This window comes from Vanellus vanellus (genome assembly GCF_965231255.1).
Source record: "Vanellus vanellus genome assembly, chromosome: 2".
Taxonomy (NCBI): Eukaryota; Metazoa; Chordata; class Aves; order Charadriiformes; family Charadriidae; genus Vanellus; species Vanellus vanellus.
In genome coordinates this window covers 12129240-12156164 of record NC_138906.1, presented here as the reverse complement: position 1 = coordinate 12156164, position 26925 = coordinate 12129240, and the positions used below count along the sequence as shown (strand labels likewise).

Below are 26925 nucleotides of genomic sequence, written 5' to 3'. Positions count from 1 at the left end.
GGATAAAGTATTGCTTTATATTTCTTTCATATTAAGTGTAATACTTATCTTTATGAAACCAAAAAAAAAAAAAAATAATCAGTTGGCAGTAAAGGGCCAATTAAGCAAGAAAAAGAATCAGTTTTGATTAAAGATCTATCCAGATAAAAATCAAACTGACAAGACCCCAATAGGTCCTGGCTACTGAGGAATTTCACCACAGAATCAGGATTCCAGGAGTCTTAATTTTTATTCATACTTGCTATTTATTGGTATACCCCAGATATTTCATTGTTAGGAAATATGCTGGCAAAGAGATGTGGAATTTCATAAACATATACGGAAATATACTTGCTGGCAAGAAAAATCATACACTCAAGCCAGAAACCATGACATTAAATGAAACACCAGAAGAAGCTTCCTTCAGTATTCACACTGTAAAGTTTTGAAAACATCATTATTTCTAAATATAATCACCCAGGTTTTTCACAAAAAAGATTTTTAGTTTAATGCAGTATATTTAGTGCGTAAGCATACATAAAACATTCATTTATGCAATATATTTGAAAAGATAATAAAGAAAATAAAAAAGGTACATAGCCCTTGTGAACAACTACACTATTGACTTCAACAGCATGGTCAGAGGCATTAATTTTGCTCCAACAGCAATGAAATGTTATTGCTTCTCTTGGTTTACATAAGTTTGAATGGGAGGAGAATGTGCTCCCAAGGTATCTTTTTCATGCAGGAGATCAGATTCATTTAAATGGCTCAAACTCTGACTGTCAGTGCTCGGGGTAGGACAGGTCAAAATTCTCCGCCAGCTGCAAACACGGTTAAGTCTGCATTTACAAAATACACCACCAGGTGTCATCAGCCACTCCGAAAATGACTGATTAAAGGGCAACCATTGTAACAACATCTTGAACTGTAACATGTGAGTAACCACTTCCAGCCCCCGAGAGAGAGAAAAAAATCATCAAACTACATACATACATAATGCAGACTAAACTCAGAATTGGAAGTGATATGGATGATGGTGGTGGTTAATATAGTAAACTAAGCTATCCTAATGGAAGACAGAAACGTAATAGAAAATATGACAGAATTCAAAACCACATAGTGCAAAAATTGTTCACCTTGTTTTTTGCTGCTGTCTGGGAAAAAGGCTGCATACCGTAGGCCTTTCAAAATAAAAACAAAACAAACTTTGTATCTATACTGTAAGCCATCCGATTATTAGGATATACACAAGGCTAGAAAGAATTCATGCACAGTGACCAGGAAATCAATCTGTTACTTCTAACATCTGGTTGCATACATTTCCTCCTGCATTTCTGGAATGCTACCTAATGCTTTTACCACATTTTGTTTCTTTAAACTATCCCATGTACTTATATCATAAGAAGAACCCAACACCCATCTTCTTCCCCAAACACACACCCACCACCAGGCCAACTTAGAAATTGTCAAGAATACTAATGACTGTTAATTAATGCACTCTCTTTGATACATAAACTTCTTTGGGCATCTAAAAAAGATCCCTGTGACATAATTTGCTGCATAGGCAGTGGCCCCACCAAAATCAAAGTAACACCTTCTTTGCTGCACATTATCAAAGATTAAACTATCACTTTATCAATAAAACTCACAGTCCTTATTCGTGTATAAAAGGCGATACATTTTCCTGGGGCCATGCGGAATGAAGGAAGGATCTCTGCCACAGGGACTCAATTTGCCAATAACCTTATTTCCTGACACGGGGCAGGGAAAGCCTCCTGGGTCACGGCGCTGGCAGACGAAGGGAATCCTCCGCCGACAGCACCCGGCTGCCCAAGTTCAGCAGTTCAGCGGCACCCAGTGACTGGCCGCAACCCCCAAGAGGGAGCGGATTTGGCAGCAAAGCTGCATAGCTCACATGTAACAGGCGGCCTTCCCCCTTCGTTTTACTCAGCTGCCCATTGCATTTCTGGATATATGCATCAGCAGGGCAGCAAATGTCTGTTTGGGGGATTGTACTTAACAGCCAAAGAGCTATGCTCTGTTAAGCAGAGTGTGATCTTGCAATGATATGGGTCACTTGTGGTCACTTGTTCTTTATATTCAAATCAGTCAAACATTATATCATAAAGGTCACTTTGCACTGACATAAATACTTGAGATTTCTCAGCAACATGGATGAAACAATGCAACAATTTTGAAAATATGGGTTAATTTATGTCCGACACCTAAGCTTACTTTTTTTGTGATTTAAGTAGGTTGTCTTAAAGCAAATACATAAATTTATTCTGGAAGTACAGGAAAATAACATGGGACAGAAAATGTCAGGCCATCCAGAACATTTGACAATTTAAATACAGATAAACCCAACAGAAAGGAATGAATCATCATGTCGTAGCCTTTACTGTAGAATAAAATATATAGTTGTTGTCAAGGAAAGAATAATTTTAGTACATAAAGAAAATGTCCATTATAATGCAAATGTACGTGGAAAAGAAATGCTTACTCATTAGTAATGGAGATTTACTTAGCTGTAATTGAAATAGGGAATCTGTATGTTGGAGAATTTGACATCCTGCTGTACAATTAGCATACCATTAAGAAGGAGATGTGAAGCACATACTGACAGTAAAATTAACAATAACTTAGAGGTCACAATTGTAACTATTAGGTCACTTCCATACCTTAGCAAGCCCATAATTATTGTAAAAAAAAAAGAGATGTAAAAACAATTAGTGAAGTTTTTATTTTCCTATAAATTATATGTAGGCATAGCACATGAAAACAATATAACCTCCTTTCTTATACTGTCTAAAAGGACCAGTTCACCTTTTTATAATGCATATTCCATTAACATAGCTCATTTCTTACCTGTTAATCTGTTTTCTCCAAGTCCCTTAATGGTAGCCCAGATACTCGGTATTAAGTCACTCTACTATCAGATGGAGAGAGGAAAAGGGAGGGGGAAAAAAGGCAAAACTCTATTCATGAAACTCCCCTTTACGGGGATTTGCTGGTTTCACACTGTTGAACTACATTTCCCAAAACATCCAAATTATGGATATCCTTTGGACCCAACCAGTAAGCTAAAAAAAAAGAAAGGGTCACATAGATGGGAAAAACAATTATAAGTCAGTTATCTCTTTGGCGCAATCATGTTTATTTGTGAATAATATACATACAGTTCTGTTGTCCTAAATTCAATATGACGCAAATGAAGGAAAGCATTTTCCATGGAGCTCATGGTTCCCAGCATTTCCTGTGTGGCACTTGTTCCATAGCACTCTTTGGACTTTTTTTTTCCAGGTGTTCTGTTTCAAGTGCTTCTTCAGATTTTCTTTGCTGCTTACCTATGCACCACTGTGATGTTTCTCTACATCTCTCATCCACACTCATGCACACACGGCTCCTTCCAGATCTCTGGATTTTCATTCAGACCCACCTGTGCACAAACTCATAATCAGCCCTGTGTAGTGTCTGTGCTTTAACAGTCCCTACAGCTCCAGCTCTCTAGCAGACAAAGAACAGTTCAGCGGCAGTTTTTCACTTCTAGTCTAAATGTAAGAGTATTAGCAGATACAGAGTAGGTTTCACCACTTTGCATCTTAACAACACTTTTGGTCTGTGACAGTGGTGGAATCTAGAACGGCAACAAGGTCCATGCCAGCAGAAAGAAGTTGTTTACAAAATAAAAACGATTTAAAAATAGTAGTATTTGCACGGTACATTTATTTTAAGACATTTTCAAACCACCAACCCAAAACTTTAGTGCAATCTTTTCCTGACTATTACATAATCCTTTAGAAAACTGAAAAGGACCTCAACAAATGTGTTCCTACCATTTCTCAGATTCCCATTTCTTTGACATCTAACGAGATAGGTTATGCCCAATTGGAAGATATTTCTGAGGCAAATGTTCTGGATTCTGGTATTTTAGGATTTGGGGATAGCCATAAGGAACACTTCTTTCTCTTCTCCCCACCTCCATCAGCTTTAACATCAGAGTTCTTTCAATTTTCCCACTTTCAGCAAAGAGAGAAGCTTTTAAAATCTTGGATTCTGCTGTTAAGGTTTCTTTGTTGGCTTTCAGTAACTCCTCACTGGAACCCAAAACAGTTGACTACCAGTCCATATCAAGTGCACAGATACGTTGAAAGAAATGCCTCCCACAAGGATTACACATTACTTTTTTCACATCCTTCATTTTGCAACCTGCATCCATCATCATCTGCTGTTGGGAAGTAATTCCTATCTCCTGTACTTAATCTTTTATATTTCAAACGTTCTGCTGTAAATGAAAAGCCTTTATTATAATAACAATTGGTGCTACAGCATTCTAGCATGGGTGCATCTACCATACCATCACTCTTCTCTGTTATCTGAGTCCTCTCCTTAAGAGGTCTCAGAGTATGCTGCAAGAACCTATGCCCCCATTCACATTAAACAATGCAGCATCTATTTCATTCTAAACACATTCCCCATTCTTAATCAATCAGTTCCTTTCCTTCTTTTTCAAGCAGCATCTGTTCCCATCAAAGCTTTCTCGATCAGACATGAGCTTTACTATAGATAATTCTTAAAACTCTGCAGTACGTTTTGCAGTCTTTATGACTCGACAAACATAATGAACCACTGTGGGGACGCACTACCTATGTGCGCTCCTGTCCCCCAGTACAAAACCTGAGGGAAATGCTTCTTATTTATACATTTGCTGTAAACAGCTACTGTGCATTTAAATTATTTGTCTGTTCACAGATACTTCTTTCAAAGTGTGAATATCAGGATCTGTGCCCCTTACAAAAGGCAGTCTGAAACAGGCTCAGAGAAGAGCAGTTGTAAGAGACGAGCATGTACACCTTGTACGTGCCCACTGGCCTCTTCTTTTAAACAGGCTGTATCTCGTTGGGTACAGTAGCTAGTAAAAATCTTCAGCTTATCATGGATCTCTGGCAGATGTATTGGTTTTCACTCAGACACTACCACACATTGAATACTACCTGGGTCAAACAAACATGTGACATGGAACACCACTTCCAGTATTTTTTCAAATGCAGCGGGGACGCTGTTTATGTTTTTCACCAGAGGTCCTAGCCTGCTGTGAGGGCAGTCCTCCTCCTGCCCTTTGGGTCAGCCTTCTCTTCATGCCACAATCTATTACTGGCGAGCATGAATCCGCCTGCAAATTTGCTTTCAGTAGCCCTCTGAATCTGCTTTTATCTTTTCATCAGAACGATAGTTTAGGCTCTGAACTGAGGAAGGCATGATTAATTCCTTGATGGCCCAGAGGACTTACTCCATCTTTGCAGCAGGCCAATGGTGAGCGAGCTGTTTAATAAAGTATTCCCCTTTTATCACTGCTGTACAGCATCCATACTTGATCAGGATGATTGCTTTACAATGATAAAGTTTCTTAAATCATCCCATGTTTTACATTTAATGTTATAGTAATGCATTAGAGTAAATTCGGCATCAAAATAAGCTTATTTTCTCCTCAGTAGTTTCCTTGTATATATGTATTTACTAGATATGTTGCCTCCTGTTTCGCACCTATTTTTTTCCTACTGCTTTTGCTTATCAAAAGTGCTCAGCAAATAAACAAGCATCCATCTCTCCTTTAAAGCCAAAGAGAGTTCAGCAGCTACAATCCCTTTATGAAAATTGTTTCACTTTATCTTCTCCTTCCTTTTCTAAAAAACTACCACAGCAGGTAGCTACAATGATGTGTGCTTTTACAGACGAGATAATCTGTCCATTGCAAATCAGTTGCCTTTAAAGATCCTTTCCTTTGATGACCTGGGCTTCATCTTTAAAATGGATTTCCATAAACTGACTGTAGTACACTTGGTAGGTACTCATTACTCATGTTTTATCACAAAGAAATCCAAAGCAATTATGAGTTCATATGTCCTCACAACTACCTCGGCATCTTGCTTAATTGGAAGTACATACATTTATTTATTTATTTATTATGGCCACATTTTTCATAATCTCGGCAATTAACTGTTTGGGATTTTTTTACATTGTTTTTAATTTCTCTCATTTTAGAAATCAGTCTTATTCTAAAAAGAACCAACATAAAATCATTAGTAAGGAGACAGACTAAAATCTGCTTCTCCATAGTGCATATTAAACACAGACATACTTATAGGCTCGTAATAATCCATTTCCATTTTCTTCAGATAACTGCTTCCTCTTCTGATGCACTGATGCAAGAAGACTCAGGTTCTGCAGTGAATTCCAAAGTCTCTCAGAATACTTTTGGCTTTCTTTCATTTTGTTTAATCTGCAAGCCTACGTTTGTCTAATTAATTTATTGCCAGTTTGTCTCAGAAGTCTTCTGTTCCTGGCAGTGTTGCCAAAGTCTTCTCTGGATGCCTGCCATGACAGGTAGGTTTTTATTCCCTCTCCCACCTTGTAGGTATGTTCTGGACAATTCAGGGTAATAGGCTCCAAAGTATAGAGCCAGTCTCTAGCTCCCACAGCTAAAGAAGTGAAGTTTTTTCAACAAGTGTAGTAGCATGCCAGCAGCCAAAATGACTGCTAAAATCCCTGTCACACATATCTTTTCATCCTATAAGCTGTGTTCCTGAAGCAATGAATAAATCTCCATTTCCCACCCAAGAAGATCATGTTTGGGTAGCAGTAGTTTACATGATTTGAGGTGAGACAATGCAAGTATTCTCCAGGATACTACAAATAGAAAATGGTTTCAAATGAAAATATTTTTTTCTTTCTTCACATTCCAAGTGAGTTCAAGGTTAACAGAAACTTTCAACTTATCTCCTCAGAAACTGGATTTGCTTCTGCTATTAATGTCACCACTTTTTTACTTAGGTTGAGCCAAGAGGAGGTCTGTAGGCTATTTTCATTAGGGAGATAAATCAGTGATGGAGTGAAGTATTTATTAGGTGTAATGCTTTTTATTTCCAGATTATGTATGTGAAGGTTTTGTTCCCCTAGAAAGAGGATGAATACAGACCAGAAAGAAACCATCTCTCTGCTTGCAGTTCCAAGTCTCCTTCCAAGAACAACTGTGCACAGAAGGGGTCTTCTTCCCCTTTTCTTTCTTAAAATATGTTTACATTGCTTTTCTGGTCTTATCTTCTCCATGGAATTTCGTAGTGCTTTTCCAGGTTGATGTTTCTGCACACACAGAAACATTTTATCTGAACCAACAGCAGAACTTCCTATACACCTTGCTTAAATCTCCAACTTCTTGTCCATGTCCCCTGGGCTGTAGGTGTGGCTGGTATTGTTTCAGCTGTCAAGTGGCACAAAGGCTGCATTTATTGTGAATGAAGCATGAATATTAATAAGTCCATCAGCTTCAATGAAGTTTCATTCAGTGACCAGCATGACATAGTAATAAAAGATTCAAAACAGTTGCCAGAGATGCAGAGCATTTTGAACCCACAAAGTTAATAAAAGCAACACTACTAGGTCAGGGTTGGCATAAAAGAGGTGGAAAAAACCAAGACGCATATTTTCAGTACAAGCTCAAGATGGACTGATCTATGTCATCTAGGCCATTAGCATAATTTAAGTCCCATGACGGAAGCTTAGTACAGACCAGTTTGACCAGTTTACTTCAAACCTGTAAGTAAATTATCACTCTTTGAACACCCTTTCAATCAGAAAAAACATTTTGTGAAATCTGTGAAGAACATCATCAATATCTCAACTCTAGAATAGCGAGTGAAAGCCTCAGAGAATACAGCATTACACTGATTGAATTTTTAAAAGTCAAGTTGCCAAAGCTGGGAGAGGTAAGTGAAGACGCTGATGAGGTTGTTTTGCTGGTTTAAAAGAAATATCATCTCTTAGGTATGCAATAAGATGGTCTCTACTAGTGTAATCTTCGGTAATATGAAGATCCTCCAAACAGCGTGAGCTCCTTTTTTAGGGGATGAAAAATAAGGATAAGCAGAGGAAAGGGAAGAAATACTTCTGAACAGATGGGAAGAGAAGAACAAGATTGGAAAAGAAATACAGAGAATTGCTCACGATTCTTAACCCACCTGGAGACAGGAAGAACCACTGGAACGGCAGTGAGGCCATTCTCATGAGCTGCATGCTAATAGCCTTAAGGCAAAGACAAAGGAGGGTCTTGGCTTTAATACAGCAAGAATTTCTCATCCATGAGGTGGGAGTTCAGAATTCTAATTTGCGTCCCAAGGACAAAATAGTCCATGCTTTGATTTGGTGATTTGAAAGTATTTGCTTTTCTGAACTTTCACAAATCCACAGCAGGACATTACACCAGGGGACACAATTTTTGGTTCATTAATTAGCAGAATTTTACACCAGTGCACTTTGTGATAATTTGCAAGAAAAATCATTGCTTTTAGCACACAGTGGATTGATATGGTGGAAATCTCTTGGCAAAATAGGCTCTGAATGATGGGACTTTAGAGGATGGAGAAATAGACAGCAAAGAAAGATTCAATGTGTTCCAGAAGCTCATTTCCCTTTAGTGCTTTCGTGTGACCAGACTGTTATGTGTCCTGACCCTCAAAGCCTCCTCATACTCTCCCTGAGGTGTGGAATAAGAGATGGAAGCAACTCTGAACTTTTCTCTTTCACAGGATCATTAACTCTTTGCATCAGTGAATCACCAAATGTCAAGAACACTGATACTTTCACAATAATTAGGAGTCAACCTGGAACGTTCCGGCCTGGAAAATTCTCAGTTTGTTACAACATGTGAGAAATAGTAACTATCATAGTTCGGGCTATGTTTGTCTTTGGATCAGTGAACTCAGAACTTCAGATTAAAGGCAATATGGATGGGTAAGACAGATGGAGAATTTTTTAAACACTGAAGGAAATTTTTCTTCATTTGGTGTGACATGTTCTTCCTCTTTGTGCTCTCTAGTTGTAAGAGCTTTCATGATGAAGGCACTGGCTGTCACTATTGGTGTTTCATATTATCCTTCTGCTCCTAACTGAAATGAATGGGATGCACATTAAAACCATTCCTCAACCTAGTTAGTTGGGAGCCCCTGGCTTGCTAGCAATAACTGGTAGCTATGTAGGTCGTTTTTGGTTTGAGGTTTGGGTTTTCTTTTTTTAATTTAAACTGTATTTTATGTACAGAAAAGTTTCAAACCCTCACAGTGACCGGTCTTTAGCTTTTTACAATTATCTTCCTATTTATGGAGGCTCAAGATGACATAGCCAGTTCAAAAAACTGTCTACCAATACTGACCTAGCATGGAAAAATCAATATAATTACAAAAGCAATTAAGCATGGCAAGTAAGAAATCCAGCCTTTGCTCAATCTAAAACAATTTTGATTAACACAAACATAACAGCCAAAATACTCCTTTTTCAGAGATTGAGCCTAGTAAATTGAAGCTGCAACACATCAAATCACAATAATCACTGGGTTTGTGCCTAAGATCACTAGGGTTAACAAAATCACCTTCAAAACTCACAGTGCTGGCAGTGGTTACAACAAAGGTTAAAATGATGGGAAAGCAGACAGAATGAAAAGATTGATTGTTTAGGCAGCCTTGAGACTTGAAAGTATCTGGAGTCACTTCACAAGGACCAGTAATTTCTAGATATAAAATATCAGAAAATCCCCAGTAATAAGTTAGAAAGTTATGAATACACGGGTGTGTTGGGAAAAAGCACATTCTACTTCCAATGTTTTCTGAAAACAGGAAAGCAAGCAAATTGCCCTTCCAAACAGCATGCTCTCCACTAAACAAAAATATCTTCAGAGGGAAGAATTGGAGAGGAGATAATTTAGATATGGAGAGGACCAAAGGCACAGTAAAATGGTTGTAACTAAACCCCAAAGTCAGAGTTAACTAGGCAAAAGAGTTGCTGGCTCTTTTTATAAGCAATCAATTAAATGATTGGAAAATAGAACTCTGTAAAGGAGTGACTTCTTGAAAACATAATCACCTTGTATGGACATTGTCAGTGAAGGAATAGCTTGAAGTGCCTTAACTAAGCGTGAAGCCTCGGTCTTCAACTCTCATTAGAGAACTTGGACACTAGGAACCAATTTTAAACTACAGCAGTGCTATGAGATATGTTGCATTCAAATGCAAACAATGAACCGGTGTTACTAACACATCTCCACTTTAGAAGAGCACAATATTGTTGGCTTTATGAACACATGTAAATTGAAATTATACATTCATAATGCCCCTCTCTGGGTCAGTGCAGTTTTATGACTTAAATCACGAGGAAAATTAGCACATTAAATGCTCAAAATAGCTCTGTACCCACTGTCATAGAAAAATCACAAAATAAGTAAATGACTGAGATAAACTACCTCTAAGAACTGTATCCAATCTCCCATAAAGCTACACGACATTGGTGCTTTAATTTGATTTCTTTCATTGGGATTAGACTGACCACTATTTTACACAGATAAAAGTACACAAAAATCATGGCATAACTGAAAATAGAAATGAATAGGCAAGGAGATTCATGATTCTTTTCTTCAAGAACCACATTTCCCTTCTATTTTATAGACTGTATTAAAAACATAGTTAACAACACTGATTTGCAAATTTTTTTCTAAACCCAAAGAGCAAGAAGATAACTTATTTTATGTTGATAATAAATAATACTTCCAAATTCCACAAGTTCTGCTTTTAGAAAGAAAAAGTAAACTTCCATTACCAGATTTCAGGACTGACATTTCCCTTGCAAGGCAAGAAGCTGCAGAGATATTGTCGAATTGCATAATAATGGCACTGACAACAAAAATGCAAAATTCCTAACTAAAATCCTGGACATTTATGGAAAATAATTTCTTCTCTCATTTATTTTGTGTCAAATGCATTAATCATCTGCAAGATGAGAAAGCTTGTAAGATGAGAACACATTTTGAAAATGTGCAGAACATCTGTATAGATGACAAATGAGCAAACAAAATTAATACCTGCACAAGCCCCGGAGGTATAATATTTGCAGCAAAGTTCTTGTATAGGTATCAACTCTTAAATATCAGCTGGAATACAGTATGTTTGGCAACTGACTCCGTATTTTAAATTTAGTAGCTTATATAAAAATATTTCTCGCGCATACATCTGAGAGAAAAAGAGAACAATTTTATAGTCTTTTAAATCTGACCATTCTTTTTTCCAGAATATTCATTTTTACATGAGTTGTCCCTTTTGGAAGGGCCTCCTGATGCCCTCAAACTGTTTTGTCTTTGCACGTCAGCTTGTCCTTTTGTACGATATCTCTAAATAGATGAGATTCTGCTTTTTTTTTTTTTTTTACCACAGCTTCAACATACTGATAGAACAACGATAACAAAGTAGCATATTTTTTTTTTTAACATATTCATCTGAAGGCTAAGAGTAACCCTACCAGAGATCGCATCCTTACTGCACAGATTTATCATTATGTCAAACTATTGGATGGGGCAAATGTTTGGAAACACCTGAGAAAGCACCACAGATTATCTAATGAATCTTCTCCAAATAGAGGTGTGTTTTCATAATCTGTATGCTTTTAATTATTGCTACCATTTAGCAATCAGTCCACAGTCATCATTAAAACCAGTACTTTTCAGGCCTTGTGCCAGCCTCTAGTCAGGCACCTATATAAGTAACAGATACAGGTGCTCAGCAGTTCTGAGGCCCAGGACACTAATTTATTTAGTTGAATATGGATTCAAAATGCTGAAATTTAGATCCAAAACTTCAAAAATCAAGCAAATACTCAAATAAAAATGGGAGGAGGGATAACGGGAATGCGTCCCTTTGCTAACTCCTTGAAGCAGCTGGTCCTTAGTGACTTCCGCTGTGGTGACAGAAAACAAGCTAAAATCCAAGGGCACTTTTGTACTGATGCCAACAGGTGGTGGATCAGTTCTCAAGTCTTTCTCTTTTCACATTATAAGCTTTCCAAGTTCCTGCAGTACCAGTAAAACTGAGTCTGACAATTGGGTCAAGGGTCTGTCTGTAAGTGCTAAAGTTCGATGAGTCTGAGAGCCCTGTTTCAACATTAGTACCCCTATTTCATAGAGTCCTATCTCCTACAAGTGAATGTCTGAAAAGACTTCTGTGTGTTTGTCCTCACTGAAATGTAACTTGAGCTCATGGTTCAACAGTCATTAGTACTAGATCTGAGCAGTACTGAATTACAAAGAACTACAAACTGCATCTTGATCAAGTGCAGACAACGCATCCGGAAAACTATCCATTGTGTCCAATGTAGAGTACATACCAAACTTCATGGTTTCGGACCAATTGTTGGAGAATGGAAAATACTTGATCTGATGTCAAGTGATGACAATGACACTTTGTTACTCATTAATATTTTTTGAATAAAAGAACAAAGAGAATGACTTTACACCAAGTCAATGTGTTTTTCTTCATGTGTCTGAAGCATTTTGATTCAGTATTAGGATCAAGAAGTTGGAGGTTGGATACTGTTGAAACATGGCCTGGATCAGAAGCTGATTCCAATTTTTGCATAAAACTGTTAAGTCAAGTGTGCACTGGTGTTCTGAACAACTGAGATGGCTATCGGACATATGGACACAGCACAATGCATCAGTGATTAGCAGTCATGCTGAAAATACAGCCAATACTTCTAACCAAAGGGCTATTCATAATGTGACTTAAGCAGCATCTTCAGTCAAGACAAAGAGAACTCTTCATTCTGAGATAAAATAATTACATAATCCTAGTGACTCACTAGGAATTTACATGCTGGTTATCTTACAAGTTTTGTTAGACAAATGTTGCTAATAAGTAGCATTTTTTGAATGACTGTTTAAGAAATGGCTATTGTGAAGCATTTTGATTCTTTTTTTTCCCCTCTCTTAGCAATAGAGGAAAAAAACATACTGAATACTTGAGGTAACTACAGATTTCAGACTTTATATTATGTTGAGTCTACACAGTTAACATCACTTCTAAACTGCTAGCACTGACGTAAGAAATACCTGAAAGAACTTACTTAGAAATGTTTACTCCTAGGGAGAATAGTAAAAACAAAGCTAAATACCCTTTAATGGCTCCCTTGAGGGTTTCTAATGAAATTAGGATGAGAAACTTAACAGTGATGTAATGCACATTAAATACATATTTCAATACCTTAAATTAGTCTAATGGATAATTTTGACCATAATGTTTTCCATTATGGATACTGCTTGTTTCGACTTTCTAGTTCTCTCACTTTAAAACAAAAAATAATCTGTTGTTTCACTTTCAGGATCTTATTGATGGCTGCAATAATGCAACGAGTATTTTGGTGGTTTTCAGAATTTATTTTCCTGTAGAGTTTTTCTGGTTTTCGTCAAAATTTAAATTATTATCTATGTCTAAGACAATGCTGTTCGTTTTATCAGTATTTAATGCAATTTCTATTCCAAAGTAACAGTTAACAGTTCCTAGCTCAAGTATTTTAAAGCTTTGCCAAACTCTTTTTTTTTTTCATTACGAAAATGTGGTCTTGTAGATACAGAGTTTGGGATTCTGAACAAGGTAAAGCAATTGCACAAGTTTCTTCCTGGTCTATGGGACTATTCTCAGTTAATTTTGTAAGTGCATTCCATCACAGCTATGGAGGGATAGAGAAAACATGCTTTTCTTCCCTTCACGTAAGTTTCAACCTGTTTAACTTGATTTAAATATTTACTTTACACATCCAGTGGAACAATGTCTGGATGCCTGTAACTAATCTGCTAAGAAAATCCTTCCTAACTGAGGGCCCTGGTGTTCACAAGTATCTGTAAAGCACATCTTTTCATGTGTGTTTATATATAAATGTACAACATCTTGTTGCACTTTTGAAAGGGAGGAGTTCTTCCTTCCTCAGGATCAGATTAAAGCGAGATTAATCAAAAACTCGTCTTCTGTTTGGTTTTTTTTTTCCTTTAAAGATACCGTCTTTGGGATTTGAGGACGTCTGAGGATTTCAAGTAATACCAATATTTACTGTCTTCCTGTACAGCTGTAGAAGAGAATACTACATAAAAGTGAGGGATGACTAAGCAAAGGATTTTGCCAGTGTTTCATAGCAGAAAACTCAGAATTCAAGAAGAAAGAGCTTCTATGGAAAAGAAAAGGTTAAAAAAGTTTAGAGTGCATTACTTCCCAGTTCACAGGGGACACAGCATCTATAAATAACTTGAAATAGAAATTAAAACAAGTTTGATGCTAAGATACCAGAAATCGTGATTTATTTTCTCAAAGATTTTATACTCACAATCTCATCTCCTGGCAACCAATATCCTTCTTGTTCAATACCAGCTTTTGACCCTTTACACCCCACCGTCAGGGTTTCAACAATAAGACCATCCTTGACTGCTAAACTCAGCTGACGTGTGGTTTCTTTTGGATGCATACCATGGACTCGAGACATATACCTGCACACAAAGCACAAAAGTCTTTAAGTGTTTAATTATAAAATGGGTCAGCAAAAAAATACTCTTTTTCAAATGACTTAAAATAATACACAGTCTAAGTTTTAGGTTGTTTTTAAACCCTCAAAATTTACATAATTTCCCCCTTTACTCCAAATCATCTTTTCTTCCCCTTGAAGTTATCATGTACACACTTAGACGAGTAGTAGCACAGTAATCTTCTACAAAAAAAAATTATCATACCCCAAAGCTAACACATGCGCTGCTTGGGCTTGTTTCTGCTAAACTTCCACATCCATTTGTGCCCCTAAAAAGACTTCTTTAAGTTAATTGAAACTTGCATTTCTGTAATACTTCCTATAGCATACATACTATACAATGAGTCTGGAGATGTACCAATGAATCTATGTGATGCTTGTGTGTACAACACACTTATAAAAAATGTGAAATTTATGCAAATATGAAAATCCAACAGCTAGAGTTACAGTATCAAGTGTTTTCTCCTTTTCTTGAGATAACCACAATGATCATGCTGCACTAGTGAGAACAAAGCATATAAACTGTGTATATACATGAGATTCAGTTGTGTAATGTTGACTTTTACCAAGTATGATTTACTTCTAGGCGAACATCAAATATTAAAGCGGAGTAAACAACATACAATGATCTTCCCTCAAATAAAGATGACCTCCCTGTTTTAAGATCATTACACTTCAGAATTTTTTTTAGCAGAATTCCAAGAACATATCTTTGAATCACTGCACATGGAGAAGTGAACTGCAATTGCATGCAATCAGCAGATAAGTGAATTGACTTGGAACCAATTGTTTTGTGGACATATTTTTCTGGTTATAGCTCTCTTACAGTTACAGGGCTAACTGAATTTCTCTCCCTTTTTTGGTCTCTCCAGGTACTCACTCTATCTTTACCTGTCTCCCAGCAGAGAAATCTATAATTTGCCTGCTTTAAGACAAAGCTGTCAGCTACAGTATCCTCAGTTTCATGCTTAATAATGAATTCCAGCATCCATGATTCTTTTGTGACTGTCATCACAAACATCTTCACAAAAAATACAATTATTTACTATCAGCAGCAAACTTGAGGAAAATTTATTTTAAAGCAGTAGCAATACATTAAAAAAAAAGAATTACATCAGTTCAGGTGATTTTTTTTTTTTTTTTTAATAACATGGCTGACAGGAACTTTTAATGCCTTAGAAGTTATAAACTTACAATAAGGGATGAAGACCACTTTAGTAGTCAACCCTCCAATCAACCCTTCTCTTTGAAGACATAAGACTTTCAAAATTCTTACTGGTTTGGATGTATAAATGCTTTGTCCAATCCTGCATTTTCTCTCAAGCTTTTGCTGAGAACTGGTTTACCCTAATCTTTTTTTTTTTTTTTTTCTCAAAAGGAAACTAAATACATATAATCATATAGTAATCTTCTGATTGAGTGAAAGTATATATTTGTGTAGTAAATTACACAATAGTCAGAGCAACACATTTATAAATTTCTGCCTGGTATCAGAGGCTTATATGTAAATGCAGCATGTTTGCAGGATCTTGGGGGTTTTTTTAGAGTAAAAACTCTTAGAGGCAGATGCTCCCATTTACTATGTTTTACAATGTCTACCACAACATGGTCCAAGTCTGGTTGGTTTGTGCATGCTACCACTGCATAAAAAGTAAGTAATAATAAATGAAATTAATAGAGAAAGAACAAAATTCTGTGCAAGTCTGTGATCCAAGCTAATACACATGAATCTTATTTTGGCTAGCAAAAATGATCAAGGGCCAAGCAACAACTCAGAAGCCAGGCACATCAGTTCAGTTCTGTATCACACTGGTGGGATGCTCATCTGCCCAACCTGATCCCTCTCTGTTTCTGTAGAAACCAAAACGCAACATGAGAACCTGTTCAAGTGATAATAACACTACCATGAGTTTTCCAAGTTCTCAAAATTCCAAGGAGGGCTTAAACAGGCAGAGATTCAAAAGTATTTCTTCACTTTCAGAGCATGATACACCATCAGTATGCTGAGGCATAAAGTGCAGAAGCTTTAACTCATTTGTATACTCACATTACGTGTATTTCATGTGTGTGTGCACATACACACATATTTATGCAAACACAACTAGCTTTTTAAAGTGCAAATTATCTTTGTCAACATTTGCTAACTTTATTGGGTTTTCAGCAGATTTCCATTTTAACTCTGTACTAACAATCTCCCCGTCAGAGCCACAGAATTCTTGTCTTCTGCAATTTCTTCAAGTCTTTAATAGGTCTCAAAATACATAGGTACTTACTATCATTCTTCCCATTTCACTGATAGAACAAATCAGGCACTGTGCAAGGAACTGATTTCCCTACAGTTATACAGTAGGCTGCTATAGGTCTGAGAACAGAAATCAAGTATTAATCCAGTACCATAATCTTCAGGGCATCCTGCTGAAGAAACCATGTATTTTGCATTGCATCATCCATATTTGCAGAAACACAGTCCAACAAAATTCTTGAATGCAAGCTACGTGCTTTGTGATTACTTCTCACTCACATCTCTGAATGGAAGAGACGTATAATACAAACCGAAAAGCTTTAAACCAACTCTAATCAGCTAAGAGGTTTAATCTGCCTATTTCAACTGTGGTAGGGTGTGCACTAGCGAAAAGGAGCACAAGGCTCAGAATCTCCCATTTCTCAAATCCAATCATCTCTGTTCTCAACCAGGGTGAAAGTACTGCCACCAACTAAACAATCTCCTCATATTCTCCAGCTGTAAACTGGGAGTAATAAATTCTCAGTGGCTTTTTGAAGAATACTTTAGTCAATGTTCAGACTGTGCAGTCTGGAGATCCACAAGGGCTATGTTTTCCATGTTTAAAGTAAAAAGCTATCAGCTTTCACAGGAAAGCACACACATGTAGAGAGAATATTTTTACTTCAAAGAGTAGAATTGCTGTTAGAAAAGTGTCCCCTCCCCCTGAATTTTTACCTATATTAAAACCTGTGAACTGTACGTGGCTATATATTCACAAAGACTATAAAACACCACTGGCAAGGTCTGGATGAAATCCTATCTTGTTTCTTTTCAGCCAGAAGGATGGCAGCTAAACTAAGAAGCTATCAAGGCACAGGATTTAAACCAGAAAAGATAGTTAAAAGTTCTTTAATAATGATACGTGAAAAATTGCCACAACATGTGAAAGATGCTGGAAACACAAAATAAGTTGAATTCCAGCTTAGAGACAGAAAGCATGATGTTTGGAGTCCTAACTACCACATCAGATTCATTACTGGATCAGGGAAGAACAATATTGAAATGTCTTTGTGCAAAAGTGACACTACTAATCCAGTGAGCGCAAGTCTTTTTCTGGCACTGCACTGAAGCATCTGGCACCAAGAAGTTAAAAAACAACTAAGAGACATAAAGCAATCCCGGATTGCTGTTTTCAACAAAAGCTAATTAACCTTACCTTGGAGACAGGCAATTGAAGCAATACTCTTGCCCAGTCCTTCATATAGACAGATAGGGAAGTGTAATACAATCCCTATACTGCTTTTATGTAGCCAGCCACGAGAAGTAAAGCAAATACACTTTCAGATTGGTGAGAATGAGGCATGGGGACAAAGTAAAACCCCCTAAATCAGCAACCAGCCCTAATCAGACAGGGGGCTGAAACAACCATTTCAAAATAAAATTTAACCATGCTAATCCCTACTATACAAAATGACGGTCTGATGAAAAGAAGAGGTTTAGCCTGATAATCTGCATGTTAAATTCCAAATCTCACCAAATGAGGCTGCCTGTCTGCAGGACACAGAAGCAACTGAACTGCTGCTCAGTATTACACTATTTATAGGTCAGTATTTTCTCCATTTATAAACTAGCAGTGTAAAACTCCTTGACATTAGCACAGAAGAATCTAGCAAATCTAGCAAAATTACAGTTTTTGTAATCAAATTCTAAGAGCCTACTAAAGCATGTTTTCAATTATTGCAACACCACTTGGAAAGCAAAGGGTAAGAACCTTTTGCATGTACGCTGTTCATTACCACCCTTAAACAAACCTCAGCATTGTCACACCATCAAATGTATACATAAAGGGCTGACCTTAAGAAACAAGGTACCAGCAACAGAATCAGGTAAATGCACATGTGCACATAGTTAATATACGTGCACACCTGTCTGACAGCAAAAGAAAAAATTCAGAGGACAACAATAGAGGATAATCATTAATAGATTTGTAGATTGCATGTGTCTATGCATGCTCATCTGTATTTAGTACACAAAATACCAACCAGAAAAAAACGTGAAAACAACAATTTTAAACCTATATGGCACTACAGATAAACAGTAGTCAGGTCTTTTCTAATTTAGCGGCAAAAAAATACCATTTTCTTCTGTTTATACACCTTATTCTTGTTACCCATCCCAAAACCTTGACCATCTCTCAGACACCACAGGGACAGCCCAGGCGGTCACCACAGCTGAAGGTGAGGACTCCAGCAGTTCTCACAGGCCTCATGGCATCCAGTAGCCAGACAGCCACAGCTATCTGCTGCACCTGAGCCACCTTGCAATGACAGGGGAGGAATGATATGCAGGGAAACATGGCACATGCCCTTTCAGAATCTCTCACTTCCACAACAAACTGCAGAAACTCCTATAACTCATACCACTACTAAGTGACAACTTAGGATCTTGCCACCTCCCTTTGCTAAACAAAAGTGGACAACAGGAGTACAGCTCTAAACTGCCTGCCTGCCCAATATACAGGAGACTTTTACAGATGCATCGAAGTCTGTCAGCATATGAGCAATTCACACCAAAAAGGTCAAAAAAATTTTCCCAACTAGCCAGTGTTCAGCTTGTTTTTCTATTCAAAACCTACATCTAATACATGTGCTTCATAACATACCTTAAAACTCAAGAAAAAGGTTTGTTTTGATCCAAGGGGTGTGGAGGAAGCAGATTCTAAAGCTGCCATCACCATGGGAGCAAAACAGATACAAAAGTAGCTGGCGCTTGCAGGGGATCAGATGGTGAACTTTTTGCCTACAGCTGTCACACGGCTCACAACTCTTTTGCTTGGTGCTGTGCAAGACACAACATGAAGCCAAACCCTGTCCAAAAGAGCTTAATATATAGGGCCACAAAATAATGCACATAAATAGCTAACTCTGCCCCCAAAGAGTCCTCTTGAAGGCAACTGAGGTCTACTGAGATGCAGTGAATGGTTTACATGGGCACAGATGTGTTGTGGCCTGAAAAACAAAGCTGGCCAAGTCAGGAAGCAAGCAAGGTTACTTAAGGTGGAAAGTTGACACAGATATTAAAAAAAAAATAAAAATCTCAGTTTTCTGGACTCATAAAGAATTGCATTTTCAGCCACCTGAACTCATCAAAAGGAAACTACTGAAAAAATGCTACAGCAAGCATCTCTGTAAAATACCGAAGTAAAATACATATAGGAAATAGCTGCCTTTTGTAAAATACAAGAGTGTGACAAGTGTAGGCAGATGCTAATTTTAGTGGCAAACACTGTAATCTTGGTCTGATCAATTATCTCTGTCTATGCCGGGTGCCTCCGCCCTCCACCATACAAAGGGAAGTAGCAGACTGCTGGCAGCAGCAGCAGACTATCTGTTAAGCAACTCATCCAGGCAGAAACAGAGGTCTTAAGATTTCCTTGTATGCATAGCCCATCTCACAATTGACATCTGATAAAATACAGCAGATCATATTAAAACCAACTGAAAGACTGCCATTAATTTTCAATGTTACCTACAGGTATATAAAAATGTCCCAGATTCAGAGACAGACCTTAAGGAATAATACCTAAAACAGAAGGAAAGCAGCCAAAAATCTATTCTGAGTTTTATATCGTGTTCCTACCTCTGGTGAGAAATGATGTCTTTTGCTTTAGATTCAGGGTATAACAGCAGTTTTATAGGAGGCCCAAGCACTTCTTTTAAGACTTTCTTTAATTTGCAAAGGATACTTCACTTGGTCACACTAAAAGTAAAACTGGAAGACATGGCTATGATTTTTTTTTTTTTTTTTTTAACAAATACAGCTACATAGCATAAGAACTTAAAACACCCAGGCTCAAATCTCAGGAATCCGCTAGCTATCCTTGTGGAGAGCCAGGTGAAGATTTGTGCTCACAGTTGTATCTCAAGGTCTCAGCTCAGAAGCGTAGGCTGCCTGCTCCCACCAGATGTAGCACTGTGGTACAAATCAACTTTCACAAAACACAGGCTAAACATTATGGGTATTTCTACTTCAAAACAGTATGTTTGAAATATAAATTCCCTGCTTGCCAGAAACTGAGAGCTGGTCTGAGAGCTGAAGACAATACAGACACAGAGAAAGCAGAACTGTTTACAGCGTGTTTGTAGCAGCATACTTTTCTTTTCTAAGGTACTTTTTTGATATGCTTACAGTCTCAATTCTGGATTAAATTAATTAAGATAAAGACAATCAAAGCATAACATTCTTCCCCTGTATTTACACTTCACAGAGAGATGCGTGTATATGAACAGGCTGCATTTGATTTCTGCTGCATTTGATTTCCACTGCACTCCACATACTAACAGCACACTGCATTAACCACGTAGGCATCAACAGAGCTGTTGCCTGTGCAATGAAACACCGATTATATATGATCTACATTTTGTGCAGTCCAAAGTTCCAAGTGCGGGACACAGAGAAACGGACTTACAGAGAAATGATGAATTTTCTTTTCCCTCTGACATTGGTATCTGCAATATTGATTTTGAAGAGATATGAAGAGATATTTCTAACTAGGAAAGGTTTTAAAATTTGTTTCATCTCTCCTTCATAGTCTAGAAATACAGCATTTGCATGAATACAGAATCTAATTTTGTGTAGTGTTTTTATAAAACAAAAAGACGGCATAAACCTGAAATAGTGAAATAGTGAGATTCGGCAGCTGAATGAAACTAAGATCTGCTTAATGTTTCTTCTGATGCTGCTAAAACAAAGCTAAAGAGCAATCTTGTTTGTGTGTGATTTTGAAACCCCACGCACCACACATTTTCTTATGTTAATCACCTGGGTCATTTCTGTCAAACCCAGGTACTTTTAACTCAGGTAATTCCTTATTTCAGTCATTTAAATTCTCACTCATGCAACTTCACTATACACTTGAGACAGGGTAACTCAACAGTACAACCATGAAAAATAAGCAATTAAGGTACTGAGCTACTCAATCCTTATCTACAAAAATCTCCCTTTCAGAACTACTACCATCTTCTTAAGGAGGAACTTACCTAAAAAAGGGCTCCACTCTCATTTTTTGAACCTAGAAAGTTCCATGTGATACTGCTGCTAATGTACATGTATGTGGACTGAGCACTACTGGCAAACAGGAGCACTAATCGTTCAGTGGCATTTCATGCATATGTAAAATTGTTTGTGTATGCACAGAGCCACTGTTCCATGCAGCACTTTTCAGTGGATGGTGGATGTACTGAAGAGACAAACAAGTAAAACATGACTCAGAATATAACATCCTGGCTAATACCTTGCAAATGAAATATTTAGTCAGCTCATATTGACTGTCTTAATTCAAAACATGCTTAAAAAATATACATTCAAGTGCTTTCATGATTCACTTTTTCAGAGTTTTCTAATTTAATTTCCATTCTTATCTGGGTTAAAAGTAACAAAAACTTTTTTTTTTTGGTCAGAGTAATTTTAACTTGGCTGAGTTTCAAAATCACCCAACTGTCACACAAATGTTCACCTAATTACCAGCTAGGGAACAGCACAAGGGCTGGAAAAGCCATCAGGGCAAGGCTGCTGCTTTTGGTGATGATATTGTTTATATGAATGGGAATATGAAACTGCAGCCTAAAATAGATGGTATGAGTAGTGCTTTGGAAATCATTCTCTCTCCACTGGTTACAGAAAAAAGCCTTGATGAGCACTTCAGGCCAGATAGCAACCTGTTAAATGGGCATGTCACTCTCATTTTTATCTTTTACTTCTAATAGAAAGCCACGTTTATTTACAGCTGTCATGGTTTGGGAAACCAAACCTAAGATAGAAGTTTCACTTTCAAATATTAGAAAGATGTTATGATTCAAGCAAAAATCAATACTGGTTGTGACATAAAAAGTAAATTGGTTTGCTTTTAGTAATTAGAAATAAAGACAGCCTGTTATGTATTTTTCTGTGTAAACTTCCACAACTTACACAAATATTAATAGAAATATGACAATATTCATTAAAATGAAAATGTGGATAGGGGTTTTCAAGTCAGTTACACTTCTATCGCTTTCCTTCCCAATATTTGTACCAGTGTTCACAGTTTGCATGTATTATCTATGAAAAGTATTAAATATTGAATATTACAATTTTTATAGTAACAAGCGGTAAGAAGAGTTTAAATGAGTTGGCAGTCATTAGCAAACATCAAACAAGGGGTATGACTGTTGTTAATAACAATGTGTTTGTGCTGTTAGTATGAATCATTTTATATACCAGTCGTATTCATGCTCAGCCCAGAGATGACTTCACCTACTGAATCAATGAAGAACATTGACCTTTGAGATAAGAAAACTGCCTTACTAACAATACTACATAAGATCATTCTTAAGAGAAGAATTATTAGATAAGGAAAATTGATCAAGCGAAATTCGTTAGAACATCTGAGCAGAATGAACTGTAGGAGCTAGGTATGTATGCATTAATATTTCTGATCAAAGCAAATAAACCCAAAGTTTAGTGTCACCTCAAGCTCTAGTCCTCAGCAAAATAGCCTTTTATGCTAAACCCCTACAGGCATAACGGTTGCACAGTTGGCTACAGCATCCTTTCCCTTTCATGCAGTCAGCATAAAGCAGGAAAAGAGGGTGGAAAGGCTGGAGGAATCTGTCAGTCCCATGGTGAAGAGTTTTCAACACCAGGCACTGAATTAGTCTTATGACAGTCAGCACTGAGAAGCAGACCAAAAAATTCAGCTAGCAATGTTTTATATCGCATGGCGGGAAAGTGGCTCAGTACCAAGTCGAAGGTACAATTACCCCTAACAAATCACAAACAACACTGCTTAATATATCTGGACTTCTTTTTATGTATTCCTTTACTCAGTTTAATTACTGTGTTTAAACAGAATAATTACACAAATTGAAGAAATTATCACGGAAAGAACTCAATGAGAAAAAGAATAATTATTAATATGCATTATAAACTCAAGATGACACTTTAAGGGAATCTACCAATTCAGAAATTTTAATTCTACTACTACTCAGAGCAAATGCAGCTAGGTTCTTCATAGCCTTTTTCCAAGAAAAGTTTACAATTTTTTTTCCTGTCATACCTGCTTCCACCCTCCTTAGTCAAAAATGTCTAAAAGCAGCTCTTAAAATGGACCAGCAATATTAAAGTTACATAATATCCAAACCAGAAAATCATGATGAACTCACAAACGAAATTAAGATTAAATACCACATAAACAAAGAGATAAAAGCTTTATGACAAATGTAGCTATCTACAGGTAACACAGGTGAAATTTAATGAACCTAATATGCCATTGTGAACACTCCTTGTACACTCAGTGACAATCCATCATTCTTTCTTAAGGGTCTTTATAAGAGTGAGCGTTTAGCTTAGTTCCTCACTTCTCTTCAACATTTTTGTGAACGTGGATATTAAAAATCCTTACTAGCTTGCTGAATATTACCTCACTGGTCAGTCTCGTACAAGTTTACAAGCAAAATTGTGTTTTGGTTATGATGCAAAAGCTGGTGAGCTTCCCTCTATTTTCCTGCATATCTGCAGTTTTCAGTGTTCTTTTTATTACTTTATAGCATATATCTGAACTTTTGATAATGTCCAAAATTTTCAATCTGAATACACCATTTAACTTCACTGCAAAGCCATCAGTATAAACAATCAATGTATCAAACAAGTCAAACATTTTGGTGCCGATCATATTTCCATGCAATGTTTTGCTATGCTTGTAACTGATAGTTAGGTACACATAATGAAGAGTTTTTATATATGACCAAAATAGTGCTTTTACTAAAATTTTTGTTACTAGGGAGTCAAATGATCTGGTTTAGGTTGCATTTTGTTTTATTAATATAATGATTTTTAACCAAATCAATCAAAAAATTGCTGAAAAATCACAGAACTTTTTTTTTTCTCCCAGGAGGATCTATGACTAAGGATTTACAAGCTTTAAAACTCTATACTTAGTTCATCTTCATTTAACATAAAAATAGTGTTATGAATACAGGGAAAAAAAACATTGGGTTGGGGCTAAAAGAAGCAACTGAAGTTTATCATGGGAAAGAGAGGAGGAAAGTAAAAGAAATGGAAAAGGAGATTGACTTAGTGGAGTCAGACAGAAAGAAGTACCTTGTCCTTGACTGTAACAGAAAACACATAAAGAGATATTTAAAACTAAGAGTTTTCTACCCTGTTATCACCTGGTGATGTGTTTCTGAGTTTGTCTTCTGCAATGCATATAACTATAATTAAGCCAGCCCAATACAAACTGAATTCAGTTTTCTCAGAGTTAAACACTCTATAGGCAGGCTGCCACTCGAAGCAGCCTGCTGAAGAAGTAGTATCATGCTGCTTACTGTAGGACCTTGTACTCCACACTTTTGCTTACCCTTGCATAATTACGAACTGCTATTACACTGCATGGCAGTGCACTGCTCTTCCTCATCCTTTTCCAATTGGTAAAATGTGAGCTTTCTTGAGCACCTCCTTCAATATTGACCTGTCCCACCACAGTACCACTGACCAGGGTTTGATTAACATGTGCTGAAGAGTTGCTTTTAATAATAGCATTTGCTTCACATGGTCACATTTGAAACATACATGAGGATGATGTAAAGATGTGGAAAAGGAGCCAGTAACACTGGTTAAAAGTGAACTCAAGTGACCACTGCATTCTTCTGTGTAACAGGAGGATGTTTCACTTCAAATAATTCTTTTCAGATAAGCCTACTCTCCAACAACAAAACGACAGATATTTTAGGGAATGGCTTGACAAAAGATAAGCAACAAACAGAGCAGAAAAACATTTCTAAGCTTTCATTTCATTCAAAGAAATATCAGGTGCTACAATACTTCTGCTCACGTAATGTTAAACAACAGGATTATCTAGTTATAAATCCAGTCATCTGCTCTCCTAATCATTCTTACAGCTTACTATTTTTGTTTATCCATGACTATTTAGTTGCAACATGCAAAATACTAGGAAGATTTAAATTTTCATCAAAGGTACTATAAATAGTGACAGATTTTTTTTAACAATTTTCTGAGCTTCAAATAAGCAATACTGTAAGAATCTTGTTTTTTCTTTTTTTTCTTGCCACTGCATTGCATATTCTTATTTATAGACATATGTGATTATTCCCTACCTGTTCAAATTGCTCATTTTCTTGTTTATACTCTCTTGTGATTATTCTCTACCTGTTCAAATTGCTCATTCTCATCTTTGCTTTAATCAGTGCTTCTAGAAATTGTCTTCTGTTAAAGCAGACGGCCTAAAAAGAGAACCGCAGAAGAACTAACGAAAAAAACCCAGATTTATGTATGGGAGAGACCCTTAACTTTAACTATTCTCAGAGACTGACTGAAGAAGTTTCATAAGAGTGATATTTGGAGAAGAAATCCCCCTCCCAGAACTAGTTGTCAAACTGAGAGGGGCATATACTCAATCTACAACTGCTAGTGTCTCAACCTCAACTGTGGGACCAGAAAATCTCATCATTTTACAGTAATCTTTCATACTGAGTAATTCTTTTCTGGCATGCTATCCCATGAATGCTGACTAATGTCAATCCGCACAAACCTAACAAGGGACAGACAGAATCTACTCCATATAGGATTGGGATCTGCTCCTCTCTCTTAGATGTTCTGACTCAGGTGCACTTACATTAAATTAGAACATAACAAAAATGAGTCCACAGAACAAATACAGGAAAAATGGTTATTTAGGAACCTAGTACTGGACTATGCCATTTGAAAACCAATTAAAAAAAGATGAGAGTCTTTTTACCTATTTATGAAAAAAAAAAAAAAGACATTTTCTTGTATCACCAATGCTGTATAACAGGTTTCTGACTAATGAAACTGAAGTTTCACTCTATTTGAAAATAACACAAATTCTCCGATTATAGCATATCAGTTTTATCTTAGCTGATGGTCTTTCCATCAGCTTCATCCCCCCAAAAGTTTGGATACCTCTACCCTGTGGACTATGGTCACTGTTCGTTTCATTCCCAAACTAACTCATTCTCAGGCTCCATTCTGGAGAAAGCCAACTTGGTCCTCCTGGGAAAAAGGCAAAGCATGGCCAAGAGGTTAGGTTGCTCCTGAGAGAGAACATGGATGTAAACCATGACAAGATTGGCTCCTACTGCCAAGGGCACTCCAACACTGTTGCAGCATGCTATGTGTCCTCAGATGCCTTCACATCATGCCCAATGGCAAACTATCATGCCCCTAGCTTCAAGTTTCAATAGCATTGCTGTGGGCTGTATTATTTTTGGCTCTTAGAACTGAGGAACCACATACATACATAAAAAAAACAAAGAATATGT

The 26925-nt window shown here is 37.0% G+C and overlaps 1 protein-coding gene across 3 annotated transcripts in view; it reads right to left on the bottom strand.

Annotated features, from left to right (window-relative positions):
• The window catches only part of ZMYND11 (zinc finger MYND-type containing 11), a 107998-nt gene that overhangs the window by 30271 nt on the left and 50802 nt on the right, over window positions 1-26925 (bottom strand). For 2 of the 3 annotated variants that reach the window (XM_082479506.1, XM_082479507.1), the window contains exon 3: window positions 14170-14329. In XM_082479506.1, coding sequence (XP_082335632.1) covers window positions 14170-14329 — 160 coding nt within the window. Of the gene's footprint in view, window positions 1-1118; window positions 1164-14169; window positions 14330-26925 lie in introns of all 3 variants that reach the window. The other variant, XM_082479508.1, reaches the window with a different exon arrangement.